This window comes from Dicentrarchus labrax, unplaced genomic scaffold (assembly GCF_905237075.1).
Source record: "Dicentrarchus labrax unplaced genomic scaffold, dlabrax2021, whole genome shotgun sequence".
Taxonomy (NCBI): Eukaryota; Metazoa; Chordata; class Actinopteri; family Moronidae; genus Dicentrarchus; species Dicentrarchus labrax.
In genome coordinates this window covers 20,221,241-20,244,574 of record NW_026136711.1, presented here as the reverse complement: position 1 = coordinate 20,244,574, position 23,334 = coordinate 20,221,241, and the positions used below count along the sequence as shown (strand labels likewise).

The 23,334-nt window shown below is 43.1% G+C and overlaps 1 protein-coding gene across 7 annotated transcripts; it reads left to right on the top strand.

The window, feature by feature from the left end:
* The first annotated feature begins 262 nt into the window (after positions 1 to 262).
* Positions 263 to 23,240, top strand: LOC127372528 (rootletin). Of its 7 annotated transcripts, none has more exons than XM_051416355.1 (37): positions 263 to 442; positions 3,968 to 4,094; positions 4,181 to 4,323; positions 6,117 to 6,308; positions 6,387 to 6,467; positions 6,564 to 6,655; positions 6,746 to 6,911; positions 7,019 to 7,125; positions 7,267 to 7,494; positions 7,606 to 7,696; positions 8,165 to 8,251; positions 8,326 to 8,538; positions 9,607 to 9,806; positions 9,920 to 10,102; positions 10,622 to 10,766; positions 10,870 to 11,016; positions 11,921 to 12,151; positions 12,440 to 12,633; positions 12,718 to 12,845; positions 13,042 to 13,211; positions 13,335 to 13,514; positions 13,651 to 13,785; positions 13,893 to 14,036; positions 14,409 to 14,647; positions 14,733 to 14,892; positions 15,019 to 15,186; positions 15,271 to 15,694; positions 16,149 to 16,312; positions 16,416 to 16,536; positions 16,630 to 16,793; positions 17,356 to 17,571; positions 18,550 to 18,774; positions 18,860 to 19,009; positions 19,200 to 19,400; positions 19,782 to 19,913; positions 21,775 to 21,948; positions 22,328 to 23,240. In XM_051416355.1, exons 1-37 carry the CDS (start codon positions 350 to 352, stop codon positions 22,412 to 22,414), a joined length of 6,102 nt encoding a protein of 2,033 aa, XP_051272315.1. In that variant the 5' UTR covers positions 263 to 349; the 3' UTR covers positions 22,415 to 23,240. The 7 variants fall into 7 exon arrangements, with proteins under 7 accessions (XP_051272315.1, XP_051272314.1, XP_051272317.1 ...); XM_051416354.1 differs by having other exon boundaries at positions 4,178 to 4,323; XM_051416357.1 differs by having other exon boundaries at positions 4,178 to 4,323; positions 21,775 to 21,962.
* The last annotated feature ends 94 nt before the right edge of the window (positions 23,241 to 23,334 follow it).

The following is a 23,334-nucleotide window of genomic DNA, read 5'->3' as shown; positions in this document are numbered from 1 at the left end:
TATTAAGATAATTTAGTCATATTTTATATATGAAACTATACAGGAGTTCAGGAAATAATAATTATTATGTGGTATTATCTGGATGCGATAGACTAGTTCTGGATATATTTGGGATTTTTCTAATAATAATCTTTATGAAAAACAAAACAATGTTTAATGAGGGTTTTCACTGAAATAATCTGAACATGAATCCAGCACGATGACAGACAGCAGTGTGTGTGTTGAGCCTGCAGACTGCTGCTGTGAGTGAACTGGAAGTCCCTCCCCGGAAAAAGCATGGAGGAGATTTCGGAACAAGGCAACACCGCCTGCAAGCAGCAGCTGATACACTGAGTATAACCCGCTGTGGATGCGCTCTGTTTCTGCCTCTGTGGTCCTACAGCCCGCTCAGAGGACTGATGGAGGGTCGGCCGGACAAAGCTCATCGAACTGGTCTCTCGAGGTGAGACAGTAAGTGAGACAGTAAGTGAGACAGGGAAGTGGATGTTGTGAGTGTAGCGCAGCACACAGTGGATGTCGCTACATGAAGCGGGTTCATATCCAGGCTGTTGTTTCCACAGCAGCGCGCTTGTGTTTGTATATCAGACTGCTGCTGCTCAGAGACAATACACCTTTATTTATAAACTGTTTTATTTGCTCTGATGCTGCGAGGTTTAACGTACAAGACCCCCCTCCTCTTCCTCCCTCCTCCCTCCTCCTCCTCCCCCTCCTCCTCTATCCTCTAACTTTTGAAAACTTAGGCGTGTCCCTTTGGATGTACTCTTCATGTAGTCTGCTGCGGTTGCAGAAAGAGGATGTTGGTGATGAATTAAACATATAGTAGATGTTCCCTTTATGTGTGTGAGAGAGAGGAAGCAGTTGAAGTTGATTCCTGATTAGAGATTAGAATATGTATTCATTTATTATGTATTCATATTATAATATTATTGCTGGTTGTGAACGTACAGGCTGATAGAAATGAAGCTGGAGTGAATAAGTGATGAGTTTGGGATGAACTGGTTTGTCTGTGGGGGTGAAAGATCAACAGGTGTGTGTTTATTTCATCAGGTTAAAAGCTCACATGAAATCAGTGTCAGTCATCTACCGACTGGCCAGCTGGGGGCGCTACAGATGTTAAACAGCGAACACTAAATGGTCTCTGTGTGATCAGTTTCATGTAGGGATGTCACATCGTACACACACAGCAGGGACCTATTAGGACAATTTAATAAAAACTTAAAATCTTAAATACTTGAACTCCAACATTAACAGTATCTGTAATTACTGAGGCGTCTTAGTAAAAATACAAACAGAAACATTTATCTATTATATTATTATGTGTGTGCTCTTATCTCCAAATGTACTGTTATACTTATGAGGACCTCTTTAAACGTTAGACCCTGAAGGAGAGATGCAGTAGTGATGGTTAAGGTCGGTGGCTGGTGAATGTATTTTGTCAGTGAGGGTCCTCACAAGTATACAACTACAAATGTGTGTGTGTGTGTGTGTGTGTGTGTGTGTGTGTGTGTGTGTGTGTGTGTGTGTTCAGGCCAGGCTGGGGCTCTGGTCCTGACACAATGATCTTCTTGTAACTATGACAATCCAAACACAGAGCGATGTTGTGCAGACCCCCGTCATGCTTAATGCTGGTGTCATTTTATATTCACATGTCTCCAGGCTCCTTTTGAACAACACTGATGTTAAATGTACTAATAATTACTTAATGTGTCGTACTTAAACAGAACAAGGCAATCTGTGAATATTTCATTATGAGTTTATTGTATTGAAAGAGTTTGAAAGTGTCCTTTTTATATTTATATATTCTATATATATATACACTACTCACAAAAAGTTAGGGATATTCTACTTTCGGGTGAAATTTATGGAAAATGTAAAAAGTTGATGCTACAGTGATATTACATCATGAAAGAAGGGCATTTAAGTAGAAGGTCAAATTAAGATCACCTGGAAAGGTTATAGTGCATTTTATGTACATTCTGAAATTTCATCCGAAAGCCGAATTTCCCTAACTTTTTGTGAGTAGTGTAGTTTCCTAACAGTAGTGAGAACGGGGACTGTTGTAACACATGGTGACTTTTTGTTGCTCTAAAACTAAAGATAATTGATTTATTATCGCAAAAGACAAATAAAAGCAGCAAATCTTCACATTTAACAAGATGTTTTCTTGAAATAAACAACATTTAAACGATTAATAGATTAACAGTGTTGATCGTCTTTCTTAATCGACATAATTAACTGTTTTAACTTAACACATTGTTGTCGACTTTAAAGACGATGGTGTGTTTGAGTGCGATTGATAATATTTTTATCTCCATTATGTTTTAAGTTCTGTGAGCTCACAGTTCTTGACCATACCAACCAAACCAGTCTTATCTACGAATGCTACCAACATGAACTTTAGTAGACCCAAACTCAAGGATCTGCAGTTGTTGTGGTTTTATGTTGATTCGGTAGGTCCAGCTAACTGAGGTTGATTTACCAACTGGACAAAGCGGGCAACTGCCCCACCGCAGGACCCCAGAACCTCAGGAATTGTGTGGTAATTTGATTACTGATGAGTGTAAATTGAAATGGCAAGGGCTTTAAGAAGGCTCCTGCATTTTTACCCAAATCTGAGGGTCTCTTATACGGGGCATCGTGTCAAAATCCAGTTTTAATACCTTTAATCTTTCACATTCTTAAACCTGCAATAACAATTTTTTTGTCTACAGCAGAAACAAATGGGAACACACTGACTTATCGTCCCCTTGCTATGCTTTGTATATAATATATAATATAAGCCATACGTAAGTACGTTAATCTGCGTACGCACGGCTGCATGTAAACAGGGACGTTTGTGGAATATTAACTTTGATGAACTGCTTTGTAAGAAAATAGTCTTTTCAGAATAAGGGCAAAACCGCAGTATTTTGTGCACGTAAACAAAGTTGTGTAGGTTTACCATAAAACTTTATATCATAGCCATATTATAACCAGAGTAAGCTGGGGAGCATGTGGGGCCTGGGGACTTTTGCCCTGGGGCCAGATAACTGGTCGATCCGGCCCTGCTGTGCGAAAGCTGCATGCTGGGTTGTTGGGTCTCACTGGAATTGGCAGCAACCTGCAACCATAACTTATAGAAAAACATCTTTGAACTAACTTGTACACAAAAACACAAACATAAACATATATAAAGAAATTCTTAAAAAAAAAAAAAAGGAATAGATGGTGAGAACATGTTCAGGTTTTTGTCCTTGAATGGTGAGGACTATTAAAGTTTTATTTCGGCCTGTCTTTGTTGTGGTCTGGAGGGTTTTTGAATGAGAGCAGTGAGAGTGGAGTAGTGGAGGAGGAGGAGGAGGAGGAAGAGGAGGAGGTGTGCATCTTAAACCCTACTAATCCTACTGTCCTCAATCTCTGCCTGCCTGTACCGGAGGAGGAGGCGACAGGACTCACACCCTCTGCTCCTCTGCGACCAAAACTTTATCGGCTCCGACAGCAGCACATAAACCAGCTCCAGGTTGAGAACTTTTCCTTTTTTTTATCGCACTGGACGGCTGCAAAGCGAAAGACGATCCGTTCAGCCTGTGAAGTGGTCGCGTTTACTCGGCGTTAATCCTCTTCGCTGGAGGAGTTTTAAATATCTGCGATGAGCGCTGGGGAAAACTCAGACACCGACTCCAACAAACTGGAGTCTGTGATACAGGTGAGACACACCGGGCCTTCCTCCATCCCCCCCACCGCCTCATGGCTGATTTAACACACAGTGCTGGTGTGATGTGACAAATAAAGCTGCTGGTTTATGTTAGTGCTGCTTGGTTGTTGTTGGAGGACATCATTGTGTTTCACTTCCATCATCTTTCAGTTTATTATACATAGTTGTCATTGCCTGTTTATGTTGTTACATGTTTTCTGGGGCTGTCTTTAATGTCATTTTCTCTCTAAGTGTCTCAAAAGGTAAAGCAAATGTCTGTGTTTTGTGCTTTAGAGGCTGGAGGAGAGTGTTTTGTCTGAGGAGAAGAGGCTGACCGTCCGGGGCCCTTCACCAGATGCCCCCCCTACATGCCTGCCAGCACGAGTACGAGAGATTGTCACAAAGAACCTCACCGATAGCTGTGAGTTGCCACAATCTTTCTCCCTCATCGTGTCAAATGTATGTTTTGTTCTTCTTTGCCTGAGTGCCGTCCCTGTCTCTCAGCAGCTGGAGCCATGTCCTCTGTCATGTCCCTCCAGGAGGAGAACCGAGCGCTGCAGGGAGAGCTGGCGAGGCTGGAGGACCTGCTGGCACACAGCCGGGCGGACCGAGATGAGCTCGCCATCAAGTACGGGGCAATTAGTGAGAGGGTAAGGCAAGACGCCAGGACAACAGCAAGCAAACAAACTGACTGCAAGGTGGAGCGGGAAGAGTAGGAAGAGTGAGTTGAGAATTGGATTTAAAAAATAAAGCAGAGAGAGATGCTTCATATGGCTGTGAGTGATGTCGCAGTCATTTATCCTGACTGGCCAATGTCCATCATCTGCACCCTTTATATGAAAAGTAGAAGTGAAGACTATATACACCTAAAGGGAATGCTGTGGCACTTTCCCCTTTTTCCCCATTTCAGTATTTTTCAGTGTTTCTTTGTCTGAGATTTGCTGGTCTCCCAGGTGATAGGGGCTGGAATGAACTGAAGTGGAATGTTGCCATGGCGTCTGTCACCCTGGGCGACTGTAAACAGGGGCTTCAGTGGAGAGGAGAGGAGGCGTAGTGGTGGGTGGGCGCCGCATCTCATTTTGGGTTGAACATTAGTTACTACAGGAAACACGCAGGGCTGCATCCAAAAAACAAAAGACAGCTCAGACGAAGTTCTGTTTCCTTTCACAGAAATATGGTCCTTTATAAATCTCTATTAATTAAACCTTTATTAAACAGCACGTCCGTGTAACACCTATGGCAGAACAATGTTTGTCCCACATTTAGTAACATGTAGAAACTTCTCTAGGATAGAAAGATTAAAGGAAGAGAGTGGGCTTAATAGTTGGTCTCCACACTGGGAGGCTGAAACTCTGGTTGTAGTGCCGGGGTCCCCAAACGTGTTCATGTCAAGGACCTTGACAACAGATGCACATTAGACCACAGACCCCCAATTTGAGAAGATTTTGTCTTAAGGAATCCAGTTTTTATTTTAATTTTAAGTCAATCAATAGTCAAACTGTGATTACAATAAATTACAATCAATCAAAACAACCCTATTTCTGCAAATTCCCCAAAAAGTGACACTTTTTGTTTAGCTGCAGGGTTACAGATATATACATAAACAATATATTATACCTGTCGTCCAATTTTCATAAAAATAAAATGCACAATATGTTCAATACTGGGGGCTACAGCTATGAGTGCAGCCACAGCAGGAAAACAGGAACAGTCTCATCATCTGTGATCGCTTTCTGCTAGTTTATGAATTATTAATACTTCACTCCAGTGTTTTCGGCATTCACATCTCATGGAGTTGGAAAAGTTTACAAACCCTGCTGGTGATGTGATTATTTGTGCATAATCTCAGAAAACCTGCTTCTTTGCCATTAATGTCATATTCATTTTAGTAATACATCCTTATGCAGCAGATCAATATAAACTGAAAAGACTGAGTCAGGGGCTTGTAGGTCCTGTAGTGAACATTACTGTATATTCGTTCACAGGTTAAAGGCAGGTGTTAAATATCACAGAGATAGTGGAAAAGACACATTTTACAGAATATGTGATAAACTCCTGTGAGTATAGCCATGTATTGCCCTCAGTATCTTTGCCACTAGAGCTCCAGAACAGCTACCAAAGGAAACTTGTGGTGAGATTGTTTTTGCCAACTGCGGTTTCCAAGGTCAAGAATAAACTTTCACTCTCACATTTTAAGCCAACATGGACAAGAAGTCCTTAAAGTTCTCAGACTATCCATGACAACTGGACAAAATCCATTTTCTGAAGAAGACTGTTTGATGTGATAGAAAACTTTAAGCCCCAAAATACAGAGCATGTAGGGATTTACAGTACATGGTGGTGTTTGGCTAAATTCACATTCACTAGATCTGTGACCATCTGTAAAATGTGTTTCAAGATTAAACACCAACCCCCTGCCTCTCACTTTTAATTACACCCACAGCTGGAGCAGGCGTTACGTTTTGAGACGGGAGACGGGGACCACGATTCACTGGAGTCTCGCAGCCTGGCGCAGCAGAACGTGGATCTGCGCCGGCGGCTGGACGAGGAGCAGGCGGCCTACAAGCGCAAACTCACTGCGTACCAGGAGGGTCAGCAGAGGCAGGCGCAGCTCGTGCAGAAGTTGCAGGCCAAGGTAGGATTGTTTTACTCTTTAGCTGAGATGTTGTCGTCTGGCTGTTACAAGTCTGTAATAGTTCTCTTGCTACATCAGGTACTCCAGTACAAAAAGAGGTGTGGGGATCTTGAGCACATGCTGCAGGAGAGGTCCTCAGAGCTGGAGAAACACAGGAGTGTGAGTGGCATTTATTGATAGATTTATCCACACCAACATTACACTTTCCACAACTTAACTTAAATAACCTTCGAATTATCACATCCTCTCATTCAGGGCCACAGTGAAACATCTAATGGTCGCCATCAAGACGATTCGAGCAGCAGCCTGGAGGATGCTTTAATCCGTCTGGAGGAAGAACAACAGAGGCGATTACGTTCTTCTGGTCTAGTTTGCATCGGACTGTTATTTTTTTTTTGCTATGACTTGCTTTTTTACCATCATGTATTTGTTTCCAGGAGCAGCAGTTTGTCTGCCGTGAACGCCATGCTGAGAGAGCAGCTGGAGCAGGCCGGTTTGGCCAATGAAGCTCTCAGCCAGGACATCCGCAGGCTCACTGCTGATTGGACAAAGGCCAGAGAGGAACTGGAACAAAAGGAGTCTGACTGGAGGAGAGAAGAGGAGGTGAGGAGGAGAGAGAGGGGATGCTTACGAAGCAGTAAAACATTTTAAATAAAGTAAAAATGTGAAGAGTATTAACTTGTTACTTCTGTCCCCGGCTTCCCTCTCAGTCTTTCCACAGTTACTTTAGTAGTGAGCACAGTCGACTGATGGCGCTGTGGCGGCAGGTGGTCGGGTTTCGGAGGCAGGTCTGTGAAATGAAAAGCGCCACTGAAAGGTAAAGATCAGCAATTTATTTATTTATTTATACTTTTTGCCAAAAGATCCTATTTCCTGTGTTCTGATTTGAATCTCGTCCTAAATGGGCACACGCATCCAAATTTAATGGTGCTTAACTTTTCCTTCTCTCTAATCCCAGGGACTTGTCAGATATGCGTAACGAGCTGGCTCGGGCGTCCCACTCTGCTCAGGTGTCCTGTTCTGGCCTGTCCGTCACGCTGCATAGCCGAGAGGGAGGAGCAGCTCTGGCCCTGGAGCGGGAGAAAGCGCTGCGGGTTCAACTAGAGCAACAGCTGAGAGAGCGAGTGGCAGAGACGATGAATCTTCAGACCAGGACAGACGCAGAGAGAAGTGAGCTCAACGTCAGGTCAGTGACTGTCTTGAGCTCTCTTATTGGATAAGTTCTTAGTGATTAAACAACGTTTTTATGATGCTATTTTAAATGAGTCTTAATCTGTATTATTGTGTCAACTTTCAGGTTGTCAGACTCGGTGCGAGAGAGCGAGAGACTAAAGGGCCAAATTGAAGAGCGAGACAGAGAAATTGTCATCCTGACCAGGAAGCTTGAGGTATGAGGTTGTTTATTTCATCTAGTCAAAAATAAAAAACACATCAATGAGTTGATCCAGCAGACACAGTCCTGCCAACATAAAATGCTAATTTCTCCAAATGTGTATTAATCCGCAGCTGAAAATAGTCCCCAAAAAATTTGCTATTTGCTCCTGTTTGAGTCAAATTTGCCCAAACATACAGTGTCCAGCTGTTTGAGGAATAGTTTTAGCTTTATTTAAAAATGAAACTATGTTATCTCTACCTGTCTTCAATAGCAACTAATTAGCTTGTAGTGAGTCACAGTAGGGAGGTCAGAAAGTATTGAGAAACGGACTAAAGCATTCATAGTTTTAGTCTTTTTATGAGATTTGTTGAAAATAAGAAAAATAAAGATTCCAGCCTTATCCTTAAAGGCTTTTTAGTGGTCAGTAGCATTAATCTTTATCCTCAAGGCGTCTGTGCTTCATTTCTTTGTTTTCCTTCAGGAGCAGAGTGGTAATGATGAGACTGACGTGCAGGTGATGAGATCTCACACTGAGACGCTGTTGGACACTCTGCGTGACATCGCTCAGGTAAACAACTACACACTTATACGCTATATACATCATTAAGATGGAAGTGACTCATTGTTATTTTCTTTCATTAGACCGTTTTGTCAGACGGAGAGTCGTCTTCAGAGGCAGACCAGGACAACTCCGGGGCTCCACTGCTAGCGTTGATCCGTGGCTCCTCCCCTCGCCGCTCCTCCTCACCTCGCAGGTCATCCTCCCCCTCTCGGCTCTCCTCGCTGACTCCTCTTTCTGACGCAGCACTGTCTGCTCTGCGCTCTGCAGTCACAAACAAGACACTCCAGCTGCAGGTGACATGTCGATTTTTAAACCATCACCATGATAAAGAATCACTCTCACTGTTCACTGTTCACACTGTTTTCATTTCCTTACAGGAATTGTTTCAGACATATAGTTAATGTTTTGTTTAAGCTAAAAATAATGCTGATTTTATGCTTATTGTGATACGTTTATATTGGGAGGATTTGGATAGAAATGTCCACATATGTTAGTCCACTGGTTTTTAGACCACTGGTGAGGTGCCTCTAGTGGCACACGGAGGAATCTCAGAAATGTTTTTACAAAATGAAATAAATTCATTTAAAAACATACAATACAATAATAATACTATATATAATAATAATCAAAATACAACAACATTTTGAATGAAACTACTTAAACTATGAGTTCACTAAAATGTCATTTAAGTTTTGCATTTAAAATTAATGGTTCAAAAACACCGTGGCTTGAAACGGGAATTATTGGGAAGTGTGGACCAGGAGCAAATCTTTTCCAGTTAGCTCCGGTTCTTGAACCTGCTCCGTTCAGGATTCAACAACAGTCAACAATAAATAATCTTATTAGGAATAAACCTTCCTCCTGCGTCAACCCAATACGGTCAGCCTACACTACTGTATCTTAATGTTGGTCATAATGGTGATATTTGGAGAGCATAATATTTTCTGATATTAACACTGTTTTAGACAATAATAACTGAGAGAGGACTATGACTACAGTTATTTAACCTTTAGGCTCCCACAGCCACAGTGAGAGCAGCTGTCTATTTATTAGCAAATAAATTAAAGGTTCAGTTAACTCAAATAACCAAGACCACATTTTCTCACTTATACCTAGTGGTATCATGCTGCCATGCATATAGTTTTGGTTTTGTTTGCGCAGATGTTTGTCAGGGAGATTTCTGCCTCCATCCATATACAGACACAGTTAATAAAAAAATTAAAAAAATAAAAATGCTACTAATCTACAGACCTCACCAATGAGTTTTCATTGGCACCAGTTTACCAAAGAAATAGTCTCAAATAGTCCTACTAACAAAATCCCATTAATCTCCTGATCCTCAACTCAACTTGTGTTTGCAGGATATTCGAGGGCGTCTGCTCTCTGCACAGTCCTCCATGCAACAGTTGCGCAAGCAGCTTTCAGAGACTGATTTGGCTAAAAGAGACACAGAACAGCGAAACCAAGCTCTTCAGAGAGAGAGGGATGCTGCTCAGAGAGAGAGGGAGACCATACAGCGAGATAAAGACCGTCTGAAGGAGGAGAGAGACACCCTGGCCAGGTTTACAGACAGTTATATCACCTTTTACAATCTGCCTCTAATCCTTGAATCTTGTAAGTGAATGTAACAATAACTCTACAACACGAATGTTCTCCTTCACACATTATTTGCAGTGAAAAGGTGAGCTTGGAGAAGACTGTGCAGTCAGCACAGAGCAGCTGCCAGATGCTGCAGATGGATTGCGAGAAGCTTCAGCTGACTGTGTCTTCCGTTCAGCGAGAGCGAGATCACGAGAGGGAGGAGAAAGAGGCCGTCATTCAGGAGAGAGACCGGGCGAAGGCAGAGACTCAGAGGATGTAAGTAGGGGTAATTGATAGTGATGTGATGTGGACACTAATCCACAAAGTCTTGTGCAGCCAGCAGACATTGCATATACTTACAGGAAGCCATTCAAAAGATCTGTAATCTCATACAGAGAGTTCTTCTTTTATAAACCCCTCCCGCCTCTTTTGTTCTACCACTCCAGTTCTCTGACCTCCCTTACAACCCCAAACATCAGTGAACAGATTTGATGTAAACCCCTTATCCAAAGCACCATAGCAGAGTTCATACCTTTACCCCATTAAATTAATTTTCCACATATCAGACAAGCCAGTTGACTCAGTTTCTTTGTCAGATGGCTGAGAAAGCGTAACTTTTTGAACTTTTCATACACGTTAAAAGAGAAAATCTGAATGAACTGAGGAAATTAAATTAAATAGTAGAAAAAACAGTATCACAGTACTTCTGTGTATGTATACGCACAAGTAATCCCCCTCCACCAGTAGCCCAGAAGTATATTGTTACAGTACAGGTTGTGTATTGTTTTGCTACAGACAAAAGCAGTGGGATCAGAGTGAGAATCGAGCCTCTGCTCAGCGTGGAGAGCTGTCTGCTGTGAGGGAAACACACCAGCAGGGGGAGGTTGAGAGGCAGCTGCTGGAGGGAGAGAGAGCCCAACTCTCTGAAGCACTGGCTCGGGTAAGAAAAAGACAGTATATGCTCATTTAACTTTTGTAGATTTAATATATTTTGTGTTGTCATGTTATGTATGATTTTTGCATGATGCTCATTTTTGCTGCAGGCTGAGAGCAGGAACGCAGAGCTCTCTCTGCTGCTTAACAAACTGCATTCTGAGGATGCAGCTCTCAGGGACTCTCTGGCCAAGATGGGAAGCATGAATGAGGGTCTGGCCCAGGACAAAGCTGACCTTAACATCTACATTCTCCAGGTAAGGTCATTTAAGAATGTATCTGACCTCTTAAAGGGCTCAGTACACCTGAAGACCATATTCTATTGTCTAAAGTGTTTTTACCTTTTCCAAACGGCCACACGTGAAGCTGGAGCATAACTTTCTCCTCTCTCCTTTGGCTACATCTACCTCTCTTTGATTTGTGGTCTTGATGTAATAAATCATATATTACCTATATACAGTTTTCTGAAGAATGAAAAGAGACAAAAGTCGTCAGATATTATCAAATATTTTAAAGGACCAGTGTGTAGGATTTAGTGCCCTCTGGTGGTGTTACTGCAGATTGCAACAAAATTAAACCCCCTTGACTTAACTAAGCACAAAAGGACAAACTATGGTGGCTGTGAAACGCACAAAAAAACATGAACCCTACTTTCTAGAGCCAGTGTTTGGTTAGCTCATTCTGGTGGTTCAATATGACAAACTTGCTCCCTCTGTAGATAAAAACAGCTCATTCTGAGGTCACAAACGATTCAGTAAAGTAGAAGCATTAAAGAAAGAAAAAAAAAAGCTACAGGTATGCAGCTACATATGTACATACGTGTGTGTCTGTATATATATTAATATAAAATATGTACAATATGCACAGTCAGTGTAACATAACTGGACGTGGATAAACTAGGGAAGACGTAATGGTAGCAGAAGTAGTAGAGTAAACATAGGTGTTACCAGTGATACTAATAAAGTTATGTTTCACAGGTCAAACAGAGTCATGGTGCTGCTGTTGAGCTGGAAAGGCTCAGCTAAATTAAATGGAACTAAACCTTAATTAATGTCATTGGTAACCCCTGTGTTTACCCTACTATTTCAAGATGGCTGCTGTGAAAAGGGTCTGTAATGTCCTTATTAATGTAAACGTCTGACTCTTCACTCCGTCTGTAAGCTGGAGGAGGAGAAGGCCATCCTGCAGGCTCAGAAACGGGAGGCGGAGCAGGAGAAGTTGACCATCAGAGATGAGCTGGTCCGGTTGGAGCAGGATCGGCTGGAGCTGGACTCTGCCCGCATCACGCTGCACCACTCGCTGCAGGACGTTGAGCTAAGCCGGGTGGGGATGGAGGCAGAACTCCAGAGTCTCAGGGCTGAAAGACTTAAGCTGCAAGAGAGAGTCACCCAGGTACATAACCTTTAAATGATTATGTATTATAATTTGTTAAGTCCGACCCAAAAACCTAAATACTTCTTATGCAGATACAATTATGTTTCATGGATGTTTATTATCCGGCTAAAATGGCTAACTATGAGTAATATAAGAAGTCATACCAATTTCTCAATACCATGAAATGACAAAAAAGTCCATTACATAACATATTTCCAGGAAACTCCACACGAGAATGAGATTTCTAGTTTACATGTGGTTTCTCATTTAAGTTTGTTTACCCTCTTTTTGGGCTTTTGTTGACAGCTTTGTGGCGAGGTGACCTCTCTGGGATCGGAGTTGAGTCTTGCCAGAGGAGAGGGCCAAAGGAGCGAGGTGGCCTTAGAGGAAGCAGGCCGGAGTCGGTCAGAACTGGCCCGAGACAAAGCAGCCCTGGTGGTCCAGCTGACGGCGTCTGAGAGAGAAAACACGGTGTTGTCAGAGGAACTCACTGCTTTCAGGTGTGTGTTGTCGTTGTCTGTCGATGACATAACATTTTTCACACGAGCCACAAGTGTGTGTAACTTGTGTTTGTGACCCTGCAGGTCCGAGCGGGAGTCCCTGGAAACTAGTCTGTTCGAGGTGCAGCAGCAGCTTGTTCAGGTGGAGTCTCGTAGAGAGCAGCTGGAGACAGAGAACCAAAACCTTCGAGTCCGCTGTGAGACTGCAGCAGGTGAGTGACAAAGAGGCAGAAAACATACGAATGCAAAGACGACTTTGAGGAGAGAATTAGATGAATGAAGCAGAAGAGCGAAACAGATTTAAGCTATGACACAAATGTTCATGTTAAGATGTTTTGGTATCATGGGACAGAATAGGAACCTAATGGTCCTGTGTCCCTTCTCCTGGATGTTTTCCTGGATTTCCAGCTGAACTGAGACGTCTTCGCTCAGATGGGGAGAATGTGTTGGCCCAGGCTGAGAGGGAGAAACAGGCTCTGACTCAGGCTCTGAATGCTGCTCAGCTGGAGGCCCAGCAGGCTTTACGCAAGGTCATCTCCGAACATCAGGAGGAGGTGGAGGGACTGGTCTCAGAAAAGGTCAGAAAGCTCAGTGGTTCAGTGTTACTTAAAACACTTCCTGTACACCTATTTTTGCTTTTTGGCTAAGGTGCTGATGACTGTTTAATCCATGTTTGTGCTCTTGGTGGCTCTGTTTCACAGGAAGTTGTGCGGCACAGCCTGCTGATGGAACATGAGGGCACTCTGAGGAAGCTCAGGCAGGAGGCGGAGGATCAGCTCCAGAGAGCAGAGAGAGAACGAGAGGAACTGCAGGATGAACTGAGGAGTCTCCAGCATGACAGAGACCAGAGTCTGCTGCAGGCTGAGACTGAGAAACAACAGGTGTGATCTGGGTTCAAGCCTCTTTAAGAAACTGTGGTTCTGTAAAGGATGGGCTGGGTTATAATCACTTAACATCCGATGAAAACAGTATGATTCCCCCCCTCCCGTGTTAACCAGACCTTTTCTCTCTTCCCAGGCTCTTTCTCTGAAGGAGGCAGAGAAAACAGTTTTGTCTGACAGGGTGTCCTCCCTGCAGGCTGAGCTGTCAGCGGCAGCTCTGGAGGCCGAGCGGATGTCGAGAGAAGTAGCCCATTACAAGGAGCAGGAGCAGGTGACTTCCTGTCTGAGTTTATCCTTTGTTGTTGTTGAATTATCTTCTATCTAACACACAAGGAGGCATAAGGAAGATTTACTAAATTGACACTTTAATCTACACAGATCAGAGTCGGAGCTCTGACCAGCGAGCTGCTGGAGCTTCGCTCTCAGCTGGAGGAGGCGACTTCTGTTCATGAAAGGGAACTCCACAGTCTACAAGAGATTTGTACTGATCTTCAGTCACGTGCTGATGTTGCTCTCAAAGAGGTAGATGATGCTGTACAAATGAAAATATGATTTCTGTTCACATTGATATATATATATATATATAATAAACAGAAAGGGTTTATATATATATATGTGTGTGTGTGTGTGTGTGTATAGTTTGAACAGTATGAACATGTGCAGCAGTTACAAACCCTTAAGCCCTACTTTATTAACGTTTGGATATTAAAATTCCTGAACCAAAACTTCCCGTTGGCAACAAAGCCCACCCTCCACTAGTTAGAAAGATCCCGTGAACCAGCAAATGGACTACAGACCTTCCTGCTGGGTGTCCTGAGATAATTAACACTAATAAAACAGTTTGATTCTGTTTGGTTACATCACCTTGTACCACACATGCCTTTTGCCCTCCAGCTGGACCAGTGCAGAGCTTCTCTCTCAGCTAACGAGGAGAGTCGAGACCAGCTGAGGCGGGACATGTTGGACATTGAGCGACGTTGCAACCAAGCTCAGGAGGCAGCGGAAAACTACCGAAGAGAGGCGACAGAGCTGCGACGCAGCCTCAGTGACGTCACCAAGGAGAGAGACACCATCAGCCAGTCGAACAGTCAGCTGAGAGAAGCTCTACGGAGTGCAGAAACCGAGAGAATCAGGTAAAAACGGGACGAATGGGGAAGAAATGTTGACAGAAATGTTTTAAAAGTCACTGAGTGTGTGTGCGTGTGTTGGGTTCTTCAGCGTGAAACGGCAGTGTGAGGAGAAGGAACAGAGGCTGGCTGTGCTGGAGGAGAACTTTTCATCTGCTCAGAAGGAGGTGACTGAGCTGCGGAGCTGCCTGAGAGAGGTCGAAAGGTCCCGGCTCGAAGCCCGACGAGAGCTCCAGGAGCTCCGCAGGCAGGTCAGACATGCTGCCGCGCCTCCTTCGCACCTCTGTGACATTTCTAAAGACACTGTGTTTGTTTGCAGTCTAGATTTTGTTTTGCTCGTTGACTGTGTTGTGATGTTGTGCTTTTCTTGATTCCAGCTGAAGGTTCTGGATGGGGAGAAGGAGCAGAAAGGGAGGGAGGTGGCAGAGCTGCAGACTCGCCTGTCACTGGAGGAGCAAAAGGAGGAGGAGAAAGGGAAAGAGGTTTTCACCCTCAAACAAAAGTTAACTGAAGCCGAAACAGCTCGAGACTCCCTCAAGAAAGAGGTGAGGATGGAGGAGAAGGATTTAGCTTGCTCGCTTTCTTTGTTGTGTCACAATTTTTCATTCTTTTATTTTTCAATTATTCAGATTTCTCTGACTCAGAAGCGCCTGGTGGAGTCTGAGTCGGGCTGGCGGGCCTGCGAGAGAGAACTGACTGCTCAGCTGCAGGAGGCGCGTGGCTGTGAGAAGAAGCTGCAGGACGAAGCCAAGAACCTGGCCCTCCGTGCTCAGGCAGCTCAGGACTCTGCTGCTCAGTCCAGCCTGCAGCTGAGCGAGGCTCAGGGCCGCCTGGCTGCCACAGAGGCAGAGCTGTCCCGGGCCGACGCCGGGAGGAGGGACCTGGAGTTTCGCCTGAGCAGTGTTCAGTCAGCGCTGACACGAACACTAGGCATTGGAGCAGGTGGCAGAGGGGGCCGAGGGAGGAGCCCTGGGGGGAGCTCCACATCAGCAGGCACTATTTCACGCCACCAAAGTATCTCACCACTGCGCTCCTCGCTGTCGCCTCCCAAAGGTAAAAATTAAACATGCAGCTTTATCTCCGTAACATAAGATTTAGACATTGAGTCAGACATTAAATATATCTCGGTCGGTGTTTGTGGTAGAGTCAACCATCAAAGTGACTTACATTACATACCTACATAAAAAACACAGGGTCACATCAGAAATGCTTCTTATCAATACAAGTACAAGAACATCAATAGCATTAAGGCCGTTGGTATGCCTGTGGTCTGTATGCCTGTCGCCCCCCTCCCTCCTTTCCTGTTATTCTACAGCTGTCTCTATCAATTAAAGGCAATAGAAGCCCAAAAATATATTTTTAAAGATCCCTCTTAGCTGCTTAAAGTGAACCATATCTCATAGTGAGACATAAATTATTGTTTTTCATTGCAGTAGTCAGTAATTTGATACTATAAAGTGAAAAGAGAAAACTATTTACATGTACAAGGTGCTTGCGACTCTTACAGAATTTCGAGGAAGCACCCCTGACAATACTTTAGGCTCCGGCGCAGTGTCTCCTGAGAGAGGGGATACACCGCTGCCGCTCCCGCAGCCAGAGCTGGACCCCGACACACTGCGAAATGATCTGAGAGACTTCCTCCAGGAGCTGCGTGAGGCCCAGAGAGAGCGGGTAAAAGAAGAGCAATCACATCATCATATCATCATATCATATTCATAATAATTCAAGGGTATGTTTGTGTGGTTCAAGTCTTTGTTTATTGCTGACTTTAAAGGATGATGCCAAATGCCGGCTTGGGGCCCTGCAGCGGGAGCTGGAGGAGCTGAGTGGGGAGCGAGACTCTGCTCAGAGTCGTCTCTCTCAGCTACAAAACACCTTACAGGAATACCAAGAAGGTAATTATTTGTGCAGGTAGTTTCAGAAGAAAAAGCCTAAAAGACAAAATGATCTCAAAGCCATCTTTAATGTGTGTGTGTGTGTGACTGTAGGAAAGCGTGGACTGGACGATCGTCTGACCACTACCCAGATTTTGCTCCAGCAGCAGGAGGAGGCGGTTAGGAGAGGAGACAGAGAGAGGAGAGCTCTTACCGACAGGGTGAAGGATTTAGAGCGAGCGCTGCAGGCCTCTGAGATGGATAAAAAACACACACAGGTACACAGACACACACGTATATACACACACACGTATATACACACACACCATGTATCTGTACTGTCCCTTGCACAGCAGTGGCCGCTGATTTGCGATGATCACCATATGGCAGCACTCAGCAGTGGAGCCATGTCTACGATCATAAGCTGTCAGGGAATGTAATAACAACAGATGCCACACACACAGTGTCACACCTCTCGTGGTGTCCCATGTCAGCTCTCCATATGTCTGCTTTTAATGCCAGCACCTTTCAAAATAATTCACCTTCTGGACAACAGGAGGAGGGACACAGAGTGGCCATGAAGCTCTCAGTGGAAAAAGCATTTGAAGAAATATTATATTTCTAATATTTACATTTTTTAAATGTTTCAGGAGGATTAATGAAGAGAGAAAGTTGGAGCTGTGGATCAACAGTGTGTCTGTTTGTTTTGTTTGGTTCTGTGCTTGCGTCTGTAACCTGGGTCGAAAACTCAAGTCTGCATTATACAACAAGGAACTCTGCCCTCTAAATGTAAACCCACTGCTCTTGAGCATGATCCCTGTCCACCCTTCATCTCTGCAGGATCAGTTAAATAAGCAGCGAGCTGCTGAGATGCGTCTGGAGGCAGAGAGGAAGCGTCTGCGGGAGGCGCTGGAGGCAGCTGAAGCCCGGGCCACCAGGGTGGAGCTGGGGAGGCGCAGTCTGGAGGGGGAACTGCAGAGACTCAAACTGAGTCTGGGAGACCGGGAAGCTGAGAGCCAGACCTCCCAGGAGCGCTATGAGTCCTTACTGAAACAGGTAGTTCAGACCGATACTGAGTCATTTTATGTTCAAGAGGGCTGTTCCCAGAGGGCTTAATGTGATTAATTCAATTAGTGATATACTTTATATGAGTCAGAATTGATCAGGCCATTAGTTGCATCTGCTCATTTGGAAGGAATTTGACATTTTAAAAAGGTTTCCTACAAAGAACTATGTAATTTGGTACTAATACTCTTCCATTTGATTAATTCCAATAAATACACAGTCACAGAGTTATTAGTCAGTCAGCAGGTCCAGTAATAAAATAGGTAGTGGAGGAATATTTGGTTTTAAATAGAGCACTTCTTTCAATGAACGAGACTGTACACCTAACATGTTCACAGTAACAATGCTAGCATGATGATGTTTAGCAGGTATGTATACCATGTTCACCATTAGTGAACTCACCTGAGTTTGCTAAGCTTACATGCTTACAAACTATTACAGTTCATCCTGAGGGGGACATGAATGTGTTCAGCAAAGTTTATTGTAATCCATCCTGTAGACATTTCACTTAAAACCACAGAAGTGAATTTCATGGGTGTGATAGATGAAAAAGTTATTAAACTTCAACCTCTAAGGACAATAAAGAAGTTGTAGTTGAGATATTTCAGTCCGGACCAAAGTGATGGACTGACTGACCGACTGACATTACCATCTGTAACTAAAAAAACTATTTTACCTTTAATTAGTACCAAATTACTTAGTTGTTTCCTGGAAACTTTAAAGCAGTTGTCAGCAAATGAAGGGGACATTAATGTAATGTATGAAATTAAATCATTAGGTTTCAAGCTGTGTCTAGTTTGGCAAGGAGGAAAAAGTACATGCACTGAAATGTATTTGACAGAAACACAGTTGAAACAGCTTCTAAACCCCTGACTCACATCACCCTTCACAGTAAAGATAAAAATACTTCTTTCTCTTTGTTGGTTTTCTGACTATATTACACATATATTTGATTTGTCGGAACTACAGGTTGCAGAAGGAGAAGCCCGTGTGTCTCTGCTCCAAAGAGAGGTGGAGAGGCTGAGCCAGGCTCTGCTCAAAGCTCAGGAAGGTGAATCTTTACTCAAAGAGAAGACGTCTTCCCTCAAAAAGAGCCTCCAGGAGGCAGCGGCTTCTCACAGCAGCACACAGAGTCGCCTGGCTGCTCTGCAGAAGGCGCTGAGTGTGGCTGAACAGGACAAAAAGCTTCTACAGGTGAGTGAGACAGAAGGAACAGAAGGCCTTGCCCAATGTGGATGAAAGCTGGACAGTGATGTGATGATTCCTCTATACCAATAAGGAACGAATGGATGAAGCCCGGGCGTCACTAGTGGAGGGGAAGAGGAATGTGGCCACCCTCACTGAGCGTGTGCAGAGTTTGCAGACTGAGCTGAACCAGAGTGAGCTTAGACGAGAGGAACTGGAGGCTGAGCTCAAAAACACTCAAGAGGTGAGGGAGATAATCTGCCCCAATGAGGCCTTCTTAAAAAATATCAGAGCTGCTGACCTGTAGCTGTGCATGTTCTGTGACTCTGCAGAAGGACAATTGTCCCAATATTATTATTTATATTAACTTTCTCAATGTATGCCTCTTTAAGACGTTATGTCTTTGTATGTGATCTCTGTCTTTCCTCCGTCAGGCTCTGCGTCAGCGCTCGGCCAGTCTCACAGAGGCTCAGCGCAGCGCCCAGTCAGCTCAGACAGAGCGGGCCGCTGTAGAGGAGCGACTGCGTGGGCTGCAACGAGCAGTCGCTATGCTTGAGACTGAGAAAAAAGATGCTGAGAGACAGGCTGTGAGGCTGGAGAAGGACAAGAATGCACTGAGGAATACACTGGATAAGGTCAGCACTGTATCTTGTGCACAACAAATGTGGAACTTGTTTCATTAAATCATTTCTTTACAAAGAGCCATTTGTCAATTCAAAAATCTTAAAGTTCATCTGCTTTATGGACACATGTTGGGTTTTACCAACACTGTACTACTTGTTTCTGTATTTGGTTGTGCATTTTCTAAATTCTTTGCATGTGTTGTCCAATTGGTGAAGAAGTCTTCATTTGTTTTTGTCCATTTGCATGTGTTTTCTTAAGTTGCAGTGCATTGAGCTCTCAGGGCCACCATAACATTAGCCTATGTTTGAAATCACAATCAGATGTTCACTTCAGACTTTGAGGTATCTCATGCATGCTGTTGGTTACATTTCTATAAATGTACCTTTCCTTAGGTTGAACGGCAGAAGCTGAAGACTGAGGAAGGCAGCATGCGGCTGACTGCAGAGAAAAGCCGCTTGGATCGCTCTCTAAACACGACTGAACAGGAGCTGCAGGAAGCACAGCAACAGATACTAATGATGCAGGTGAGGAGCAGCTACTGATCAAAGCTACACTGACAGATTCACCAGAAATCATAACTGTCTTTATTACAGCAGCGTACTGTGCGTAATAAAGGCAATATACCTGCTATGCTAGACTGCTGAGTGAATGCTGGCGACAGAATTTGTTTCCATAGCTGCTTCAAACTTCTGCTGGAGAGTCCATTATGTTCAAGACCAAACACGTGCTTTAATGAGCCATTCACACCTTGTACAGTGAGACAAATTTGTCTTTAACCTGACAGATTAATTCCATAGTTTGGGCTTTATATCTTTTAGTGGAATATAAATTATTTTCCTTTCACTTATTATGAAACCACACAACCTCCAGTTAAAAGACTGTTTACATTTTGTGAACATCTGTGTCTTCACTGACTTGAGTAACGAGGGATTTTGTTTGCACCAGAAAGTGGTCTCATGAGAAAAACCTCTTATGTTACAGAAGGAGGGTAGCTTGTGCCTTATGTTTGCATTGGAAAGTTTAAGTTATTAGATAACTCACAGGACAGTCAGACTTTGTAACTGTATGAACCAACAACCATCTCTGCACCACTCAAACATTAAGGTTGGGTATTTCTGGGGAAGCTTCAGTTTGCGAAATAACAATTATGTTTTTTATTTATCACAGACACGCTTTAAATGAGAAATAAATAAAGCTACAGTGGGTTTCATAAGAATTCTAAAAGAGTCATTAAAGTTGTTTATTTCAGGCTGTTTTTTTTTTTTTTTATCTCAGACCACTGTTCATTTCTCCTTATTTAGTCAATTTTTTCCCAGGCTGCAGAAGTGTTCAACAACTAAAGCATTTCACAGACTGTTTTTGTAATTACCTTGAAATTTGTGCTGCATCTTTCTTCATTGCTCCCTGTGACGCAAAAGCATACTGATTTTGAACTAAAGTATAAGTGAAATCATGAGCAGGAATAAGTGGAGAATGTGCACATTGTGTCATTTAACAAGAACCTGTCAGCATGTTGGATGTTTCTCTGCAAGGGGCTGACAACCATTTGTCAGAGGACCTTCTCCAGACCAATAAAAATCACAGATGTCCGTTGTCTCAGAAAACAACAACAGATTTGTGATGTTTACTCTTGTAAAGCTCTGTGACTTTACCTATAAACAGTGTGACTAACTGACTGATAATGTATAAACCATTGCTATATTAGTTTGTTCAGTCTCATTGTTTTTTAATACTTTTTGATTTTAATTCCAGATCTGGAAACAACATTAGATGGTACAATAAATGCATGCAATGTCATTGAGTACTGAGAAATATATACATACAGTATACATATGTATATATATATATATGTTCTTATTTCCAGTTAGTCCATATTTAACCAGTTAAGGTGTTATATTACTATATAGATTCACATTTTCCAGTTTCTACCAATTTCTTTTCCTTAAGCTCTCAAAAGATCATTAAATTTTTACAATAAATACATTTCCTGAACAATATCAAAACACTGCTTTTTCCCTGGAAGATGAGCTTTACACCAACTTGTTAAAGTCTTTTCGTAGACAGCCTCCTCTATGTTTCCTGTAAGTACAGCACAGTGAATGTCTTTTATGGTTGCATTTACATTGTTCCAGAGAGGCTTTAGGTTACTGCAGCTCCAGAAAACACGAGTTTAATTTACTTGGGTCACCACAGAGCCTCAAACATGGTTGTTGGATGGTTAGCTGTCTACTTTTGATCCGAGGTGTTACGAAGAACCGAACCAAACCATCATCTCTCCATCGTTCAGACGTGTAGAGACTTAGGGTCCTTTTCTTTTTTGTTAACAGTCTTTTGGTGGTCTTTTCCATCTGTGTGTGTGTGTGTGTGTGTGTGTGTGTTGAATAGACTCAGCTGGCTGAGACGGAGCAGTCCCACAGTCTGTGTGAGAGTCTGGTGAGGCAGCGTGACGAGGCCCAGCGGGAGTCGGAGAGACTGAGGACTAACTTCAGGGACGTAGAGCGAACGCTGGGCACCAGAGAGCGAGCTCACCGACACAGAGTCAAAGGCCTGGAGGAGCAGGTACACTCCTCAAGGTTTCTCAGACTACTACAATCAATGAATGATGAATGTTGGTTTAGGGTGTAACAGAATATTTAGAATATAGAAATATATTATCTGTAATTTTGAGGAGAATATGCTGCAGAGTGCAGCATGGGACTGATAGACTATAAACAGCAGAGAGTTTGGTGTCTTGTAATCAAGGAGATATCAACAATATTTGGATAAACATCACAGAATGGAAGAATTACAGTGTTTTTATAGTGTCACTGAGTCAATCACTACTGCATCTGATTTGATTGGCTCAAATGATACCAAACAATGTAAATCAAAAGAAAATACTCCTTTAGTGGTTTTCTAAGTTTAATATGAACATTTGTCACCCACTGTATTACTGCAGGTGTCCACCCTGAAGGAGCAGCTACAGCAAGAGATGAAGCGGCGGCAACCGTCTCTTCCACCCTCCTTATTGTCGGCAGGGAAATGAGAAGCATCTTAAAACCAGAAGCACCAGCACACCACATGTCTAATCCAGGGAAAATCCACACATAATGAATGTCTGAAAGCAATATTTACTCACAGAAACATTCCTAAAAGTGTTCATACTCTAACTCTGCTGTTAAAATATGATTTGTTGTACGTTGTGACACTGAAATGAGCACCTCTGTCAATTTGTTGTTGTTAACTGGTTGTTTTTATACAGTAAAGAACACTTAACTCGACCCACAGCGCACAGTGACAGGCGAGGGAGCGGAGCGAGGTGATTCAGCAGCTGTGCTAAAAATGCCAGCAGCCTGCTGATTACTGGCAACCATCTGTACTTGATCCTTGCTCAACATCTCCCCAAACTTCCTACTCTTATTCAAGAAGAAAACCCAAAATCACTGCAGGATTCCCCTCCAGACAGAATCTGGACGTAGTGCAGGAACGAAAATCTGCCAGTTTATTCCTCCACATTTATATTAATGGACACTGAGAAGAGGAGGAAGGTCTTCACTGTGTGCGAGTGCCAGGAAACACACGAATTGAGCATAATGACGGAGCTGTACTGTATTTTCTCTCAGAAACAGATTTTATTGATTATGTGACATATAGACACAGTTTTATAACAGTAACAAGTACTGCAGTATGTTCGTATACTTACAGTGTGTGTTTTGTATTAGTTACTATTAGTTTTACTAGGTGTACATACTGTTTATTTACTGTATAAACACTGACAGACTGATGATTGATAGCAGCAGTATGACTTGTATTGACAATACACATGGAAGCCACCTGTTTTCAGGAGAATAAACTCACAGTGTGCACCATAATTCATGTCTTTCATAAATACCTTTCAGCACACTGAGCTGCGGCCTCGGATTACATTACAGCGATGACTCATGTTTGACTCAATCACACGCTGAA

Coding starts and splice junctions, on each gene's coding strand:
- LOC127372528 (XM_051416354.1), top strand. CDS start 350: ATGCGCTCTGTTTCTGCCTCTGTGGTCCTACAGCCCGCTCAGAGGACT. Junction 6,656..6,745: donor CTGGAGGAAGAACAACAGAG/GCGATTACGTTC, acceptor ATTTGTTTCCAG/GAGCAGCAGTTTGTCTGCCG. Junction 12,152..12,439: donor TGCAAGAGAGAGTCACCCAG/GTACATAACCTT, acceptor TTTTGTTGACAG/CTTTGTGGCGAGGTGACCTC.